The sequence below is a fragment of the Hippopotamus amphibius genome, chromosome 6, assembly GCF_030028045.1.
Source record: "Hippopotamus amphibius kiboko isolate mHipAmp2 chromosome 6, mHipAmp2.hap2, whole genome shotgun sequence".
In the NCBI taxonomy this organism is placed as follows: Eukaryota; Metazoa; Chordata; class Mammalia; order Artiodactyla; family Hippopotamidae; genus Hippopotamus; species Hippopotamus amphibius.
In genome coordinates this window covers 32,663,901-32,681,661 of record NC_080191.1, presented here as the reverse complement: position 1 = coordinate 32,681,661, position 17,761 = coordinate 32,663,901, and the positions used below count along the sequence as shown (strand labels likewise).

Below are 17,761 nucleotides of genomic sequence, written 5' to 3'. Positions count from 1 at the left end.
TTTAGTTTGTATTGATTTCTGCTTCATTTACTGCAAAGGTTCCCAATTCTGCTGCATATGAGAGTCACCCGGTGAGGTTCAAAAATTTGCAAGACAGTTGTTCTGGTGGGCGGAGGGGTTCTGGGGACCGGGCACTGGTGTGTCTAGAAGCTCTCCAGGTGATTCTAATGTACAGTCAGGGCTGTGAATCAAGGATTTGCTCCCACAGCTGCTGTGATTTCTCTACCTTCAGTCTTGCCCTCCTCTGACATCCTCTATATGCTGCCGGAATGTAATGCCTGTAGAATGAAATTCACGCCCGAGCACAGTGTGGAAGACTGCTGCCTTCCACTACTCTCTCCACATTATCTCTACCAAACACTCATTTCCAACACGCCTGCCTCAGCCTCCAGGCCTGACACTCATCCCTTGCTCTGAACTGCTCTCCACTGTTTATCTGCCCGGAGAACTGCATCTTATCCATGAAGCCTTTCCTGACACGCTAGCCCCACTCCTCTGTCAGTGTTCTCAAAGTATGAGTGTATTGGGTTTCACGTTTTGTCTTTTGACTACTCATAGTGAACTGTGAGTTTAGAACATGTGTCTCTCTCACCTTCATCAGATTTTTTTGAGCAGACTATGTCACATTTGCCACTATATCCCCCAAGCTTAGCACACTGCCTAGCATATACTGGCATTTCGTATTTGTTGAATAAATGAATAAATCTCATATACTATTTCCATTTATAGACAGAAGCAGAGGAGACACATTGGGTCCACTGAAAAATTCAAGCTTGTACTAAAAATTTTAATTTATTTAATTTAATTTAGTGTTTATTTAATATTTAGTGACAGCAATGACAATGACTATTGTCCTTGAAATGACAAAGACTGAAGGTTCGTCTCTCAGTTAGGCTCCTAGTGAATTTTAAACAGGTCAAAGCCTAAGAAAAACTTTAATCAAATCCTCAAGAGTGCTCTCCGATCATCAGCATCCCCAAACCACACATTTTCAGAATCATAGCCACTGGATACTCACCTTGGACTCCAATAAGAGAAGGAAGCCCACTTAATGCCTACCACAAGTTGGCCTAATTTGGCTGCTCCCATCATGTGACATCTAACCCACAACTCTGGTGAACATGCTTACTTTGTATTTGCTTTCTGATCTGGAAGGGGTGGGAATATGTCCTTTTTTCTTGAAGGTTGTAAAGTGCTTGCACTGAGGACATGGCTTGGTGCTGGAATCAATACGGCCAAGTTCCAAGAAGTATTTGTATTTGATGGAGTCTTCATGGGTTAAGTTATAGATAACCGTTGTTTCTTCCAGGAATTCAAAACATTCTGTGATAGGGCATTTGATTTCAACTTGGCCAAGTTGTACCTGTATGAAAGAGCAAATGGGAGAGAGAAAAAGGCGCTGGTTATTACGTTTCTCTTCTTTTTCTTTTTTCATACAGTATTGCTTATTTCATGATTACAGTAAAGGATTATCTGTCATTTTCCATGATAATAATAAATGATAAATGATAATCACTTTGGTACCTATATCAGGTGGTACCAAATAATTAATTACTATATAATGTTTCCGAAATGACTGATAGTGTGTTTAAGCATTCTCTATCATTAAACATAATGATAATCAAATATGAAAACTTAAATGGACCTAAGCCACAGGCTCACCTAGGAAGCAAATTATCATTCCGTCCTCTGGAAACTGCAGAATGAGACAGGATTCAGACAGTGAGCCAACTAAAGGAACAGCTAGGATGAAAAGGTGTTTCAGATTTTTCAGCCTTACTGCAAAGTTTCCTTACTACAAGCTGACTCAACACTAAACTTAGGGCACATTTAACTACTTTAAAAAGACAAAAAAGAGGATTGTGAAAGTACTTATACTCATATTTACAACATCTAGTAGTTTAAAAATCATTGCTAGAAAAGCCCTCTACTTTCTCTGACTCTTCCAGGTAAAGAATATATAACTGTTCCCATGTCATCAGAATCATAGGAACAAGTAAGAAAATCTAACCAATCACAACATTGTAAAAAAAAAATCCCTATGAGATCTCGCTACTACTGAGGTAATTTATAAAATGAATTTCTTCTAAGAACTACAGAGTTAGATTAGGAGAGAGGAGAGGAATATACTGGAATGCTACATTTACCATTTCTTTGGTAGGGGCTTCTAGAAATGGCCAGCATTAAAAATTACAGTATAAGATTCAAGTACAAAGTGTTGACACAATTCAGTTTTAAAAGATGAAGAAAATAAACTGCTTTGAAATAAGGAGGACCTGGAATTGTTTTCCGTAAGTAGTGAGCAAGAACTCTTTACATTCATGGCATCATAATCTCTTTTTGCCCATTTCAGGGTAGCAAAGGGAGACAGTAAAAGCTCCAAATTGCAAACAGCACTAAACCGTTTCTTAGTCACTTGGGTGAACCTGACATTCTGAGAAGGCAAAACACATTGACCTTAATGAGAAAAGTCCACTATGAAGATGGAGGGAGGAATGGGGAAAAGCCGCATGATTTGGGGAAAGAAAATCTCTACAATTAATAAAAACTCTAAACTCATAGCAACGTTTCTTTTAACTTTGCTGTTTATCTGGCACAGACTTGAGGAAAGGTAGTTGAGAAGCTATAGGCTGTAGCATATTTGGGAACCGTATATTTATACCAGTAAAGAACGTGAGCCAGACTGATAATGAAATGAAAAAAATCTGGCTTTGGATAAACCACCAAAGTACTGACCTGTTGAAATGTAAGTTGCTGTACTATTATACAAAACATGGTCCAGAGAGGTTTTTCAAATATTAGCCCAAAGCAATTTTTTTCTACATTTTTTGGATGAGTCTGCTTAGAGTTACAATCAGATTTTATTATACTTGTTACAGTTATTATAACCCAAATTATGTTTTATAATAAATTATTTTCAGTTAGAGCTGAGGGCAGAGGCTGTGCAGATGAACTGGGATCACAGCAGGAGGGCCGAGCATGAAGCCATCTTAGGAGTCTGAAGTAGACTCCTATGAAAATAGAAAACTTCAGTGTTCAGCATGTGAAAGACAATTTATTTTCATTCCACATAAGAGTTCACTTGGACCATTTCAAGTGACTCTTGTGTATGGGGAAGCCGCATACTTTAGGGAGTAAGAGCTGGACTATTTTACTCCCAGGTCAATGTTTTAACCTGGCTTCCAAGTTTATTTATTTTAAGTATATAAATAATAACAACAGAAGCAGTGATTTCACAGCCACTCAGACAGTCAGGTTTTATAGAAATGGAGTGTAGTATAGGGACCAGAACAATCCAAGGCAGCTCAAGGGAGTGGGCAATCTTGTCAGTCCTCCCACAGTGGGTGTCCACGCCACACTGGGACACCTACCATCTGACGTCCAGCCACACGCCTTGTCTTCCTCTTCGGTGTTTCTCAAATCTGCCTGCAAGCCTCTTCCATTTCCACAGAACACACAGTTTCCTCACGCTGCACATCCTCTGCATTTTGCCTATTCCATACCTTCTCTCAGAAAGCTCCAAAATCCCCACCCCACTACACCGAGCCAAATGATCTCATACTTTACTAAACAGATAGAAGCAATATGATCATATTTCTTTACTTCCCTACTACCAACTTTCCCAATCTGCCTGTCCCCATCTTTTCTATCTTCCCTCTTTTTTTTTGTATTTTTCCCTTTTGATTAACTGTGATATTTCCTTTCTTTCTTTTTTAAAATTTTTATTTTATATTGGAGTGCAGTTGATTTACAATATTGTGTTAGTTTCAGGTGTATAGTAAAGTGATTTAGTTATAAATATATATTTATCTATTCTTTTTCAGATTCTTTTCCCATATAGTTTATTACAGAGTATGAGTAGAGTTCCCTGTGTTATACAGTAGGTCCTTATTGATTATTTTATATATAGTAGTGTATATATATGTTAATCCCAACCTCCTAGTTTATTTCTGTCTTCCCTCCTTTTATAGCATAGGACCTAAATCTACTTCCAGGACAGCTGCATGAGTCTCTTGAAGTGTTTTTTGAGAATTCAAGTTTCCTGGCCCACCGAGGGCCTATAAAATTTGAATTATTTCTGGTAAGCTAATAATCGGCAGTTTGGAACAATTACTGATACAATACTTTGAATTACTCATACTTCTTCATCCTAACAATACCCCCTTTTTCATAATAAAGGACTACTCATGACCTACGCAATCTCTTGGCCTCTACGTGCCTATGTTTTCAGAATAATTTCCTCAAAAGATCACTAAAAAACAATAATCACGATTTAGCAAAGTGCATTCATTTACTTATCCAACAAGGTACATATTTCATCAATTCAAGGATGTATTTTTTCAACATTTTAATATTTCCAAAGTCGAGACTGTCTTACAGTTGCTAGTCTTTAGCATTGTGCCATAGTTTAACTTGCAGTGTAATTTAATTTTCTTGGTGACACATAATAAAATACTGCATCTTACAACTGATCACATCTGAGATTTCAATGGAAAGTGGTTTTTATGGGTTAGGCTTTTTGATGGATTCTTGTGAGCTGAGAAGAGAGAGAGACACGCAGCTTCTGTTGGAGGAAATTATGATAAACAAGTATGTAAGTCAGGCAGACTGTAATCAGTGTGATGAAAGAACTACACAAAAGGGAAGGTATCTCTGAGATGATAATTAAGAACCAAAGGGCCTGTCATGCAGAGAACCCACGGAAGGGACTGCACAGCAAAGGAAACAAGCACGATGGCTCCAGGGCAGAAGGTGCCTGATGCACCCGATGTGCAGGGAACAGAACTGAGTGACTGAAATATACACTAGGTGAGCCAGAAACACAGGCCTTGCTGGCTGTGATAGGAAGTGTGGATGTATTCTAAGTTCGCCGTGAATCGTTGGCTGCTTTTGTGAGGAGGAGAGGCATACCCTGACTTACATTTTTTTAAAGAAACCATTCAGCCGCTTCCTGAAGAATACACTGCAGAAGGACAAAAGGGGATCTTGGGAGGATGGGTGTCTCCCAAGGTCTCTGGACGGTGCCTGTTCTTCCTACCAGTGGCCTCTGACTGTTGCAATTGTCTGGGCAGTAGATGACAGGTGACTGACCTGGGTAGCACGAGGCAGCCAGACGGGAGGTGCATTTTGGAAGCGGAACCAGTGGGGTTTGGTGATGGGCCAGATATGGAGGATGAAGTAAAGTGAGGAGTCAAGAACTCCAGGTTTTTGGCTTGAATAATCTGATGATCTGTGGTGCTAGTTACGGAGACTTTCTAATAAAACACAGTTCATATGGATATGTGATAGTTGCTAGAAATGATTCACTGCAAATTTAGTAAAGATCATTGATTCATCCACAAAACATATATTAAATTCCTCCAACATTACACGTAAAGGATATAAAAGTCCAGGATATAAAGCAGCTTAAGCCATGAATCCTGCCCTCATGGAACTTGAGAATACAGCAGTTAAATTTGTGCTGAAAGCCTCCTCTAGCAATTTAGGATTTAATGGTACTAATTCATTTAATATTCTAGCCCAAATTTTAAAAAATTATCAGGAATAATCATAAACATATGCACAAGTTGACAGGTTGGTATTATAAACCCTTAAGTACTCATTCTTCAGCTTCAACAGTTATTGACTCTTGGCCAATTTTATTTTTTTCTGGGCCCTGACCCATACTGTCCTTTCACGTTATTTTGAAGCAAATACTAGACATCATGTCATTTCACTCATAAATATGCCAGTATGGGTCTAAAGAAAATAAGAAATCTTTAAAAAAACATTATCACAATATCAAGTATTTCCCCAAATGGCAATTCTTTAATATCAATTTAACAGTTTAAATAATGTCATCTAACTTCTATTTATAAGATTTTATATACTTAATATCCTTAAAACAAAGTCCTAAATTTCTGTTGTGTTCAAAGCTAATGCTACTGTTTATATCACTGAAAAATATGCTTTCCAATTCTGAACAAAAACATGTCCTTTCTTTTAAGACAAAATTACTTAACTCTAAAACAATCTCCAAAGGTGTTGGTAAGAGACACTGCCATCCACTTACAGCTCAAGGCTAGATGGCTAATTTGCCACTTGGGAGAACTCAAAAGTAATTTAGTGATACAGGTGAGGGAGACCATTGGAAAAGTGACAGATTAATTAATTAAATCCTGTAAAAAGACATCCTAAAAAGGATCTTCTAAGAGGATCCTTCTCTAAAAAGATGGAGAAAAGCTTGGACTTCGAGGCTCAGTTTATCAAATGCTTCGTTTATAAGTTTGATCTTGGTTGTTAAGTATTGGTCATGATAGGTTACAGGGTGCCTTGGCCTTTTGTTCACTTAACACCAAGGGATTTCAGATTTCCTCTGTCATTAAAAAGAAACACATTACTATGGCAGAGGAGAAGAGAATACCACAGCAAAAGCAGTAACAACAGCCATGAGATGTGTGCAGCACTCCTCCATGCCAGGCATGGAGCGTTAGAAGCACTTTCTGTGCATTAATTACTTTGTGGAGCACAGAGGCAGATTCATTTTTAAGTTCATGGATTTCTCCATAATTTTATCATTAGTGATTAAAGGAAGGTGCCTGCTTTACTGATAAATACGCTTTTTTGTTCACTCAGCAGATATTACAGAGCATTGTTCTAGATGCCTTTGATTTTTTAAAAAACTAATGAAAAACATCAAGTCAAATACCCAAGAAGTTCTCTCAACCCCAAGCAAGAAAAATATAAAGAAAACCACACTTAGGCACATCAAGTAAAAGTGCCAAATACCACATATAAAGAAAGTATCTTAAAAGCAACAGAGGAAAAAGACATTCCCACATAGAAAACCTCAGCCCCAGGTGGCTGGCTGGTAAATTCTACTGAGAATTTAAGGATGAAATAACACTGATAATACACAACTTCTCTTAGTGAATAGTGATAAAAAGGAGAAGGGAGGGGTCACTACTCAGGTTGTTTTATGAGACCAGCATAATCATGATACCAAAACCTGATAAGGACATGGCAAGAAAGGAAAATTACTGACTGATCTCTTCGTAAACACAGCTGCAAAAATCCTAAACACTGTGACACTGGCACAAGTATAGATAAGGACAGATAATAGAACAACAGAATAGAAAAAGAGTACAGAACAGAACCACTTACATATGGACGCTTGATGTTTCGAAATTATAGAGCAGTGGGGACAGCGTTTTTCTTCAAAAAAGTGTGATAGGTCACTTAAATATTTATTTAAAAAATCTGCCTAAATTCCTACCCCAAACCTGGTAGACTGTAGCTACAATTATAAAAGGTGAATTAATAAAACTTCTAAAGATGATCAAGAAGATTCTTCATGTTCTTAGGGAAAGGAAAGATTTCTTACTCGTGGCACTAAAAAAACTCACCATTTAAAAAAAAATGAATTAAATAGAATTTAAAACCTCTGTTCATCAATAGATACTGTTAAGAGAATGAAAATGCAAATTAGAATTGGAGAAGATATTTGCAGTATGTAAAGGACAAGGTTTTGCTTATCTGGAATACATAAAGAGCCCTTCCAAATCCATAACAAAAAGGCAGACAACCAACCCAACAGAAAAATGGTCAAGAGGATGTTCAAATGACCAATAAACATAAAATTACATTTAACTTCATGAGTTGTCAGGGAAATGAACATTAAAACCAAATGACGTGTAATTTTGAAGGAATTAATTGAGTTCTCATGACTCTCAAATATTCAGCAAAATAATGTTTAAATAGTTAAAACAATAACCACAATTAATGCAGTATTAATTTTCTATTCAATCACACCAAATGTATTTTTCTATGTATAATCCTCCTTTATGTTACTTAAACTTCTTTCCTCTTTCCTCACTACCCAAACTTTCACGCTCTTGTACTCACTTAAGTAAATTTTAAAATTTTTAATTCAGTTTTTGAATAAGATCACAAATTCTCATAGTTCAAAAACTAAAAAGTACAAAGCAGATGTAAACTACCAAGTCCCTCCCTTACTCTTTTTCCATCCATCCTACCAAATGGTTGCTGTCTCCCTCAAGAAATTTTTTAAGCACATTCAAGAAAAGTAAATATATATATTTTGTCCCTTTTACCCAGATGCTGGCGAATAATGTTCACCTTGTTTTCTTTACCTGACAATATATTGTGGAGATATTTCATATCACATAGAAACAGCTTCCTTTCTTGTTTGTTTTTAATAACTGCCTAGTACATATCCCACCATACTATAACCAGTCTTACTTCCCATATGATGGGCATTTACATTGTTTCTAGTATGTATTTTGCTATGGCAAATAATACTGCAATGAACAATCTTAAACATAAATTATTCACATGTATGCCAGGATATCAGTAAGACAAACCCTCTAGATAAGAATTGCTGGATCATACTTGTATTTTTAATGGACAGTCCCAATTTACTCTCAATTGGACAACTGGACAGATTTAAAACTGACAGTGAAGATGCAACAATGCGGCACAAAAGGAATAATTTGTGAATGCTTACAATACAGTTTTATCCAATAGGCGAATTGCACATTCAGATAAACAGAACAGGTACATATTCACTTCACTATAATCAAATTTACCTTTTGAAAGGTAGAAATTTTAGAATAGACTACATATTTGGATTCACTTTAGAGAGGGAAATATTTCTTTCTTTTTTTTAAAATTTATTTATTTATTATTTTTTTGGGGGGTACACCAAGTTCAATCATCTGTTTTTATACACATATCCCCGTGTTCCCTCCCTCCCTCGACTCCCCCGCCACCCTCCCTCGAGTCCCCCCCCAGCCTCCCCGTCCCAGTCCTCTAAGGCATCTTAAGGGAAACATTTCTAAAAGAAAAATATTTGAGCTTACTTTTTTTAAATGTTACTCAATTTTTTTTCATTATTACACTCAGAATATCTAAATCAGATATTTCAATTTATTACAGTCAGAAAATAAAGACACTGTACCGGTAATTTATGAAAAGAACTCCAAAATGGGAATCAGATATAGGATTCTGGTGTTATTTATGTGGCTGCATGTCTCTGAGTTCCAGGGACACATACAATAAAATCTCTTAGAGGTAGACTGACACACCTTTAGGATTCTCTGTTGGCGCTAAAATTGTATAATTATAATATGTGCTCTAACTTACAAAAAGACCAGAAGTGTATGTAAGCTCTAAAGCTTTAGCTCTAGCTTAAAAAGCTGTAGAGGATAATAGTTAAAAGAGTAGATTCCAGACTCAGATTGGCTCTGCTCCTTACTATTAGTTGCTATATCTTTCCCTTGCCTAGCATCTGTATCTGTAAAAATTGGAATTTACAAATTGAATTTGGTTGTTTAGAGGATGGTATGAGTTAATTTACATAAAATACCTGGAACAGTACCTGATAGGGAATTCTCAATAAAAGTCTGCTAATATTTATCTTCATTGATATTCAGAAAGCAGTATTTCACATAATTTCAGAAATTAAGAACCCTTTTATGCTTATTTCTTATGCAAGGAGAACATTTTAAATTCTATAATCATCTGTAATTCATAATTCAATACTCTCATTCATAATTCAGTGTTTTGGGGCTTTCCCTGGTGGTGCAGTGGTTAAGAATCCGCCTGCCAGTGCAGGGGACACGGGTTGGATCCCTGGTCCAGGAAGATCCCACATGCCATGGAGCAACTAAGCCTGTGTGCCACAACTACTGAAGCCTGCATGTCTAGGGTCCGTGCTATGCAACAAGAGAAGCCACCGCAATGAGAAGCCTGCACACCACAGCAAAGAGTAGCCCCTGCTCACCGCAACTAGAGAAAGCCTGCACACAGCAACAAAGACCCAATGCAGCCAGTAAATTAATTAATTAATTAAAAAATAATTCAGTGTTCTTCCTCCAAAAGCATATATGCAAAGGAAGATAACCAAAAGTACAAATTACATGAATATACTGTATTCCAATAAGTTGAACTAAGTGCTGAGATACTTAAGAAAAACAAATCATATATGTTTGCATCACGTGTCCCCACTTTTAAAATAAATTTAACTAAGAATGGAAGTACAGATGCATAGCTATGGAAATGTAGACATATAGCTCACAGTAATAGACGTAAAATAGCACTGGAAATATTTTAGTCAATCCAGTACCACAGATTAATAATCAGTATTACTCTAGTGGGAGAAGGAAGCCTTAAATTTTGCTTTACTCAGAGATTTAAATTCAGTTAAAAGGAGCAAGTGAAAATTTCAGAAACTGGAAACAACTTTAAGCTTTAAAAAATTTTTTACAGAGCTCACAAGAGACCTTTTATAACTTCTCTCTCCCCCTCTTCATTGGTGTCTTTCCCTTGGCTTTCAAACTACACTTAAATATCCTAAAAATGCCCAAAGCAAACAAAAGCAAAAGCCATTGGTGGTTTAGTTATGGAAAAGTATCTTGCCCTTTCACAAATCATACTAAATTCGTTTAACAAGTCTGAAAAGTGAAATAAGAAAGCAAAATTTTGCAAATGCAGGTAATTTTGAGGATTTATGAGTATTAGTGCCCAATTAGAGCCATTGACTCAAGTGCGGGCATATTTAAGGTAATAGATTCAAGGAAAACTATTGCAAAACAGACAGGTCAGCCCAGAAAAGTAATGTAGTAGCTCTCCCAATTTTTTCCCTGTACACACCAAGGTAATTCTAATTCTCTTTTGAGTCTTTTTTTTTTTCCTTTTTGGTGCATGGGCTTAGTTCCACGGCATGTGGGATCTTCCTGGAGCAGGGATCAAACCCGTGTCCTCTGCATTGGCAGGCGGATTCTTAACCACTGCGCCACCTAGGAAGCCCTCTTTTGAGTCTTATAGAATATTTACCCACTCTTCTTGGTAAGGGACCGTTAAATACTTGAAAACAGCTGTCACATTCCTTCAGTCTTTTTCCCTCAGGAAAACATCCTACTTCTTTAACTATTCCTCACCTATGGTTTGAAGACTTTCCCTCTTCCTACCTTGTTAGTTTGTAAAAGTGTGATAATCAGAAACCAAAGCCATCATGCAGCTGTGGTCTGGCTACTGGGAAAACAGGATTATCCTCAACCACAGTAAACTGAAAGAAAGGAAAACAAAAAGAAAAAAGCTCTCAGAAATTATAAGTTACCAAAATTAACCCAAGAAGAGGAGGAAAACGTGAACAGGCCAATTATAATAGAAGACATGAGGGTATGTCTTCTTATAGGCAAGCCATTTATTTCCTAGATTTTCACCTTTGTTGCAATTGAATATTCTCTTATTGAGAATATTCTTGTTGAAAAATAATGTTCTCTTTCCTTGGCTTTTATCTCTTTTCTCATCTTGTCTGTTTTTCTCCCATTGTCTCTTTCTCATTTTCATTACTTTTATTACTTTGGTCCCTAAATCAGGCTCCCCAAATAATTAATCTTTTATTTTGTTTTTAAAAATAATTAGCTTTGGGCTTGCTTACCCTTTATATTGCTTTTTTTCTTTTAGTTTTCCTTTCTTCTGATTTTTACATTTAGTGTTATGCTCTTCCTGCTTTTGTTTCATTTTGTTATTCTTTTCCTAGTTTTTTATGATCCCTTTGTTTTCTGCTTTTACTCTTTAGTAATGAATACAGTTTTTGCTACATTCCAAAAATTTTGGTATGAAATGTTCTCTCTTCATTATTTTCTAGGCAGTTTATAGTCTTTTTACTTCCTCTTTAAGTGTTTCTTAATTTCCATGCAGTTAAGACTTTTTTTGTAACTTTTTTCTAAAATTTATTTTCAACTCAATTATGAACAGAATAGACTGTAAAAAATCTTAATTTTGATGTATTAAGGTTCGTTTCTAGCCAATTACATAATCTTTTAAAAATATTTTTTGGACATTAAAATATTTTATCAAAAGAAGTAAGATTTTATATAGATTTCTATTAAATCACAGCTTTCATGGTTTGAGTCAACTTCTCCATGGACTCATTAATTATTTATCTACTTAATCTGATTCTGAAAGAGGAATACTGAAATTGCTTATTATAATTTTTTCAAATTATCTTTGCACTTCTAGTTTTTATATTTTTGATTTATACAATTGACTGCAATGTTTCTTGGTACACACAGGCTTATGACATATCTTCATAAATAGTCTTCTACTTGGTGTTTTTACATTTAAATTCTACCTCATCCTCATCAGAAATTAATACTTCCTCTTTTTATTGTCATTTTCCTCCTATGGCTCTGCTCATTTCTTCTCACCTCAACTTCATTTTAAATCACTTTGCTATAAATGATTCTATGGATTAATTCAATACTCAAATATTTATTCAGTGCCTACTGTGAGCAAGGCACTCTACTAGCTACTGGGGAGAATTTAAAAATGAATAAACCACCTTCAAGCAATTTTCAGTTTATTAGAGGAGATAGACTTGGGCATAAATAACCACGGTTCAGGTGGAGAAGCACAAAGGAGAACTGGTTTTGACTGCTCACGGAAAAGAGGGTATTTTTAGTTAAAACATGAAGAATGAAAAGGATCGCAATGAGCAGATTTGACTATTTTATTTCTTAAATAAAAAAATATGAAAAATAATATGAAACATATCTGATAAGATTAGGAAAGAAAACATAATAAACAATGTATTTGTATATTATAAATATGTAAAAGCATATGTAAAAAAACATATACACTGAGAGGGAAGAAAAGAGAGTAAAATTGACTTTTCAGGTTGTCGAATTATTTTTTTTTTCTTATTTAATGTTCGACTATTTTTGTTGCAATGTTAATTATTCAGCAAATATTTTTGCATCAGTGTTTTCTGAACTCTAATAAGTGACAGATACAGAATAGATAGCAACACCAGTAAATGGAAACTTTGCATTGGTCTTGAAAACAAGACAGAATGCTGAGAATTATGGGTACAGGACTTTACTTATCAAAACTGAATTATGAACATTATTTAAGTTTGTTTCTGAGCACACTTGGTAGTCTAAGTTTATAGCCTCTACCACTGCACTGAATTCTGGGCTTTGTCCTAACCCTCTGCAGTGTACAATGGAGAAAGCAGACATTTCCTAAGTCAACTAAACCCTGTGGGAATCTCATCCCACACAGTGCTGCCGTCATCATAGCTAATTCACAGAAAGCAACATTCCTTTCACAGAGCTCATGTCAAAATTTTTTTTTTTTTCTAAAAAAAAAAATCCAGAAACCTTTCTTCTTGAAAATTGTTTACCAAATAGAACAACAAAATCCCTCCTTATGATACTATTATACTTGTAAACCTGGAGGTAGTCCAAGTTTGACAAACTTTAAAAATACATGTTCTATATTTTTATTCACAGCCATTTCAATGCTTGGTGTTTTTTTTTCCCCTACAGGTTTTGGTCTTTCAATATTGGCAAGCATCAATGCTTTCCTGGATGTTAAACCAAGTTAAAATAGTTTTTTAACTTAAAAAGAGAGCAATTTCAACAGAGCCTTTTCATGCCAAAAACAAAGTATCTTTGTGCACCATCCACTCAGTTCTAGGAATAGTCTGTTCATTACCTGGAGTTTTTAGATTCAATAAAGAAAAATATAATTCCCTTCCTGGCTTCTATTCATTATTTCCAGATATAAAGCATGTTTAGTGTAGAGTGACCAAATTTTCCTTCATATCTCCCAGGAACAAATTAAAAGTATATATGAATATGAAAAGAGAAAAAAATATGTATTTTTAAAAAAGTGTCTTCTCTTTTGATGTTTGAATTTTAATATCTTCAAAGTAGGGAGAAATCTTATCCTAGGAGTATAGAAATCTCTTTAAAAAATATGATTGAGCTAGAGAGGTATCCACACAAGACTAGTCTGATGGATGAAAACTTTTGTGGTTAGAGTGAAAAAGGGTTGGAATACCTGGAATACCCACAGTGTTAAATGTCTTGATTTACTGCACATAAACTTGAGAAAATCCCATCCCGCTTCAACTGAGCTTCTTCATTTCCTTAGAAGACTGCAATACAACAATGAGAACCTCTTGAATTTGCTGCTGGCCAACAAGGTAAATACTGCACATGCATTAGAATTGAGACAGTTCAAATGAGAAGGTTTTGATTGGAATGACATTTCACTTAAGAAAATTAGCTAAGATAAAGCATAGAGGAAGATGGTAAAAGAGAGACCACATCAGAAGACTGTGAGCTATATGGAAAAAGTAGAACAACATCACATTATTAAAACAGAGAAAATAATCATAAGTAAAAATGAAACTCAAGTTGTCTTTAAAAACCCTTATACCTTTCTCTTCTAAGCCAAACACAGGAAAAAGTGTAAAGGGAGAAAAATAACATAATTTAAATGTTTTTTTAAAAAGCACTTATGAATACTATAAAAGTATACTTTATATATACACTAATACTGTTTTGTATTAGTACCTTACCTGTTCAATCAAAAGCAGTACATGCCTTTCTAAACGTGATACTTGGACAAGCATGAGCAGTCTAACCTTCATCTCCCTCCTCACGCGGTCTTGTAGACAAGCAGATGGTACCCAAGCTCATCATCATTGAGCAGCAGCCCTCCTTTGGGTCTCTCTAGGTCACTCCTTCCTTACCTATGAAACATTTCTAATTTTCACCTCCTCCTCAAGGCCTCACCCCAACCTTTCCTTTCATCTGACTGATACACATGCCATCAACAACCTCATTCCCACTTGACATGGCAAAATCTAATGAGGTCAGATGAGAAGCCCTTCAACTTTCTGTTCCGCATACATTCTCTTCCACCCTTCCTCCCTCTTGGGTAGCAAGCGAGACCTCAGGAACTTCCCAAGATGAATATTTCTACCTGCTTTGTCAGGGATCCTAACTCTCTCTGGTAACTCAGACACTCAGGCATATGCACATACTCAAGTCTCTCCCATCATAAAAGCAAAACAAAATAAAAACTCATAAGGATCCCTACATGCCTTAGTCTCTGTATCTCAGTCCCTCTCCATTTTCAGCCAAGCTAACTGAAAGATTATTTAATGTTCTTGTCTCTGTGTCCACATTTAAAAACCCACTACTATCTGTCTCACCCCTCCCCTTTAAGTCACTCCCTACAAAATTACCAATGACCTTCTCCTTCCTAACTGCCCTTGTGAATCCTCATCTTACTCACCTCTTCTGCAGCATGGACCCTGCTGACCTCTGCTTCTTTCTTGACCCCTTGGACATCACTTTCTCTTGGTTCCTGGTACTTCCTTCTGTCCCCTTTGTGAATTCTTCCCATGTCTCTCTCTTAAAACTTCATGAGTTTCTAAGGCTCTGTGTATTACAGATTGTTCTCTGAGTGTTATTCCTCCACCCCCATGGTTTCAACCCCACACATATGCTGAAAGCTTCCCCATGTAAACCTCTCTACTGAGCTTCTAATGCCTACATGCAATTCCCTACATGATGTCTCCAGTCACATATCTCAGCCTCAGCCTAAAACCAAACTCATCGCCTCCCCATCTCTCCCTGACAGCTCGCTGTCCTTCATGTTCCTTATCACAAGTGAGTGGCACAGAAACCAGAAAACAAAGTATTCTCTCTCTCTACTTTTCTTTGCCTCGTCTCTCCCTCAACCAATCAATCAACAAAATTCCATTTAATTCACACTTCAAAGGGCCATTTATATCTTTTGATCTCCACTGCCACTAAGTTAGCCTAGGCTCTGGAGTACTCTTTCTAAAACACAAATCTGGTCATGATATTCCACTAATTAAAACTTCAATAATACCTTTGTGCCTCAGGATTAAGTAAAAAATCCCTAGTATGTGAAATGAAGATCCAATTAATGATTCAGTGGCTTTTCTGGATTCCCTATTGCTATTGCCCCATCGCAGGCTATGCCCCAGTCATATACTGGTTTGCCTCTAGAACCTGCTGTTCCATCTACCTAGGACATGATTCATACACATGTGTCTTGCCTAAATTCTGCAGGTCTGAGCTTAGATGATGTCAAATTCTTCTGGAAGACCATTCCTAATCCCTCAAAACAGCATCCTTCATCATCTGTAGCAGCCTGTGCTTATTCCTGTCATTTTATTTACCCCACTCCAGAGTGACTGCTTGTTTTTTTCATCATCCTATAAACTTTTTGAGGGCAGGAACTGTGCCTTGCTTATCATTGCATCTCATATACTTCACTTACTACCTGGCACAGGGTATATGTTTAATGAATATTTGCTGAAATTCAAAAAGAGGTTAAAATAGCTAGTGTTGGTTTTCTAGGTGATGATCAGGTAAAGGCTCTCTAGCCATAGAAGGCTAAGGGTCAAGCAGGGAACAGAGACAGAGATGATAAAGGGAAGCACGGGGCCACTAGCCCAGGTGCAGCATCAGTTATAGGGGAGGAAATGTGATTTTGTTTGTTTCATCTAGTGTATAATGTAGCCTTGTACGTAGAATAATTAATGTCCTGTTCTGGATAATTCTATGGGGTGCTGGGGGGGGGAGGTGACAGCCAAATTAGCCTTGATTGGTAGTTCCAAGAAGATAAAAATGATCACTTATAACTACCAGGGCAGAGAACTCATACAGGCTAGAAGCCCAACCCTCCTTAAGGGGAACAGATACATTCTTGACTGGCCACAGGTTCAGCTATTGCACCCAACATGTTACTAGAAGAAAAAAGGCTGGGATGTAGGGCAGGAAACACTTCTGGGCTTCTCTGTTGGTCAGCCCATCCTTCCTAGTCCAACTCCTCTAACGTGTTCCTAAGCTGCTCTGATTAAGGGGCATTAAATTTTTGTTTGTTTGTTTTTGTTTGTGTTTTAATGCACCAGTTGCCAAAACTCTTACTAGCTGACCAAAATTTTACTGGCTCCTTACTATATATAATAGAACTTTGTAAGCTTTTTTTTTTTTTTCAATAAACTGCATATATTTAGAGTGTACAATTTGGTATCCCAATCTCCCAATTCATTCCTCCCCCAACCCTCCCCGCTTTCCCCACTTGGTGTCCATATGTTTGTTCTCCACATCTGTGTCTCTATTTCTGCCTTGCAAGCCAGTTGATTTGTACCATTTTTCTATAGTCCACATATATGTATTAATAAAAGATATTTGTTTTTCTTTCTGACTCACTTCACTCTGTATGACAGTCTCTAGGTCCATCCATGTCTCTAAAAATGTCCCAGTTTCATTGCTTTTTACAGCTGAGTAATATTCCATTGTGTATTTGTCCCACATCTTCTTTATCCAGTCATCTGTTGATGGACATTTAGGTTGCTTCCATGTCCTGGCTATTGTAAAGAGTGCTGCAATGAACATTGGAGTGCATGTGTCTTTTTGAATTATGGTTGGAACTACGTAAGTTTTATTAACTGTTGAATAATCTTATCATTTTGAGGAAGACTAGAAACATATTTTTCCTCCCTAAACCAAACAGATCTGGTTCACGCCTCACTTGCTAGAACTAATTGGAAAACAGATATCAATCATACTGGGGGGCCTGGAGTGTAGGGAAAATGTTTGATAACAGTCTTGGGGGCTCTTGTGTTTGTGGATAAATGACTTTATAAAGGAAATACGGAAAATAGAAAAAGGAGAAAAATTAGGTTTTATCTTATCATCCAAATGTAAATATTAACATTTTCATATATATCCTTCTAGAATATAATATATTTATTCTACATGCATTCTAAATTCAATTTGGTATCTTGCCTTTCCATATAACACAACATGAGCATTTTCCATGTTATTACCATTTATAATCATCGTTTTGGAATGCTGTATAATATTTCAGAAAGCAGAGGACCCACAGTTAACCTGTGGAGGCTGTTTCCAATTTATGC

General features: G+C 36.5%; 1 protein-coding gene across 3 annotated transcripts in view; it reads right to left on the bottom strand.

The window, feature by feature from the left end:
- Nucleotides 1–17,761, bottom strand: part of RNF217 (ring finger protein 217) — a 111,139-nt gene that overhangs the window by 38,370 nt on the left and 55,008 nt on the right. For all 3 annotated transcript variants that reach the window (XM_057738483.1, XM_057738484.1, XM_057738486.1), the window contains exon 2: nucleotides 1,130–1,363. In XM_057738483.1, coding sequence (XP_057594466.1) covers nucleotides 1,130–1,363 — 234 coding nt within the window. The remainder of the gene's footprint in view (nucleotides 1–1,129; nucleotides 1,364–17,761) is intronic.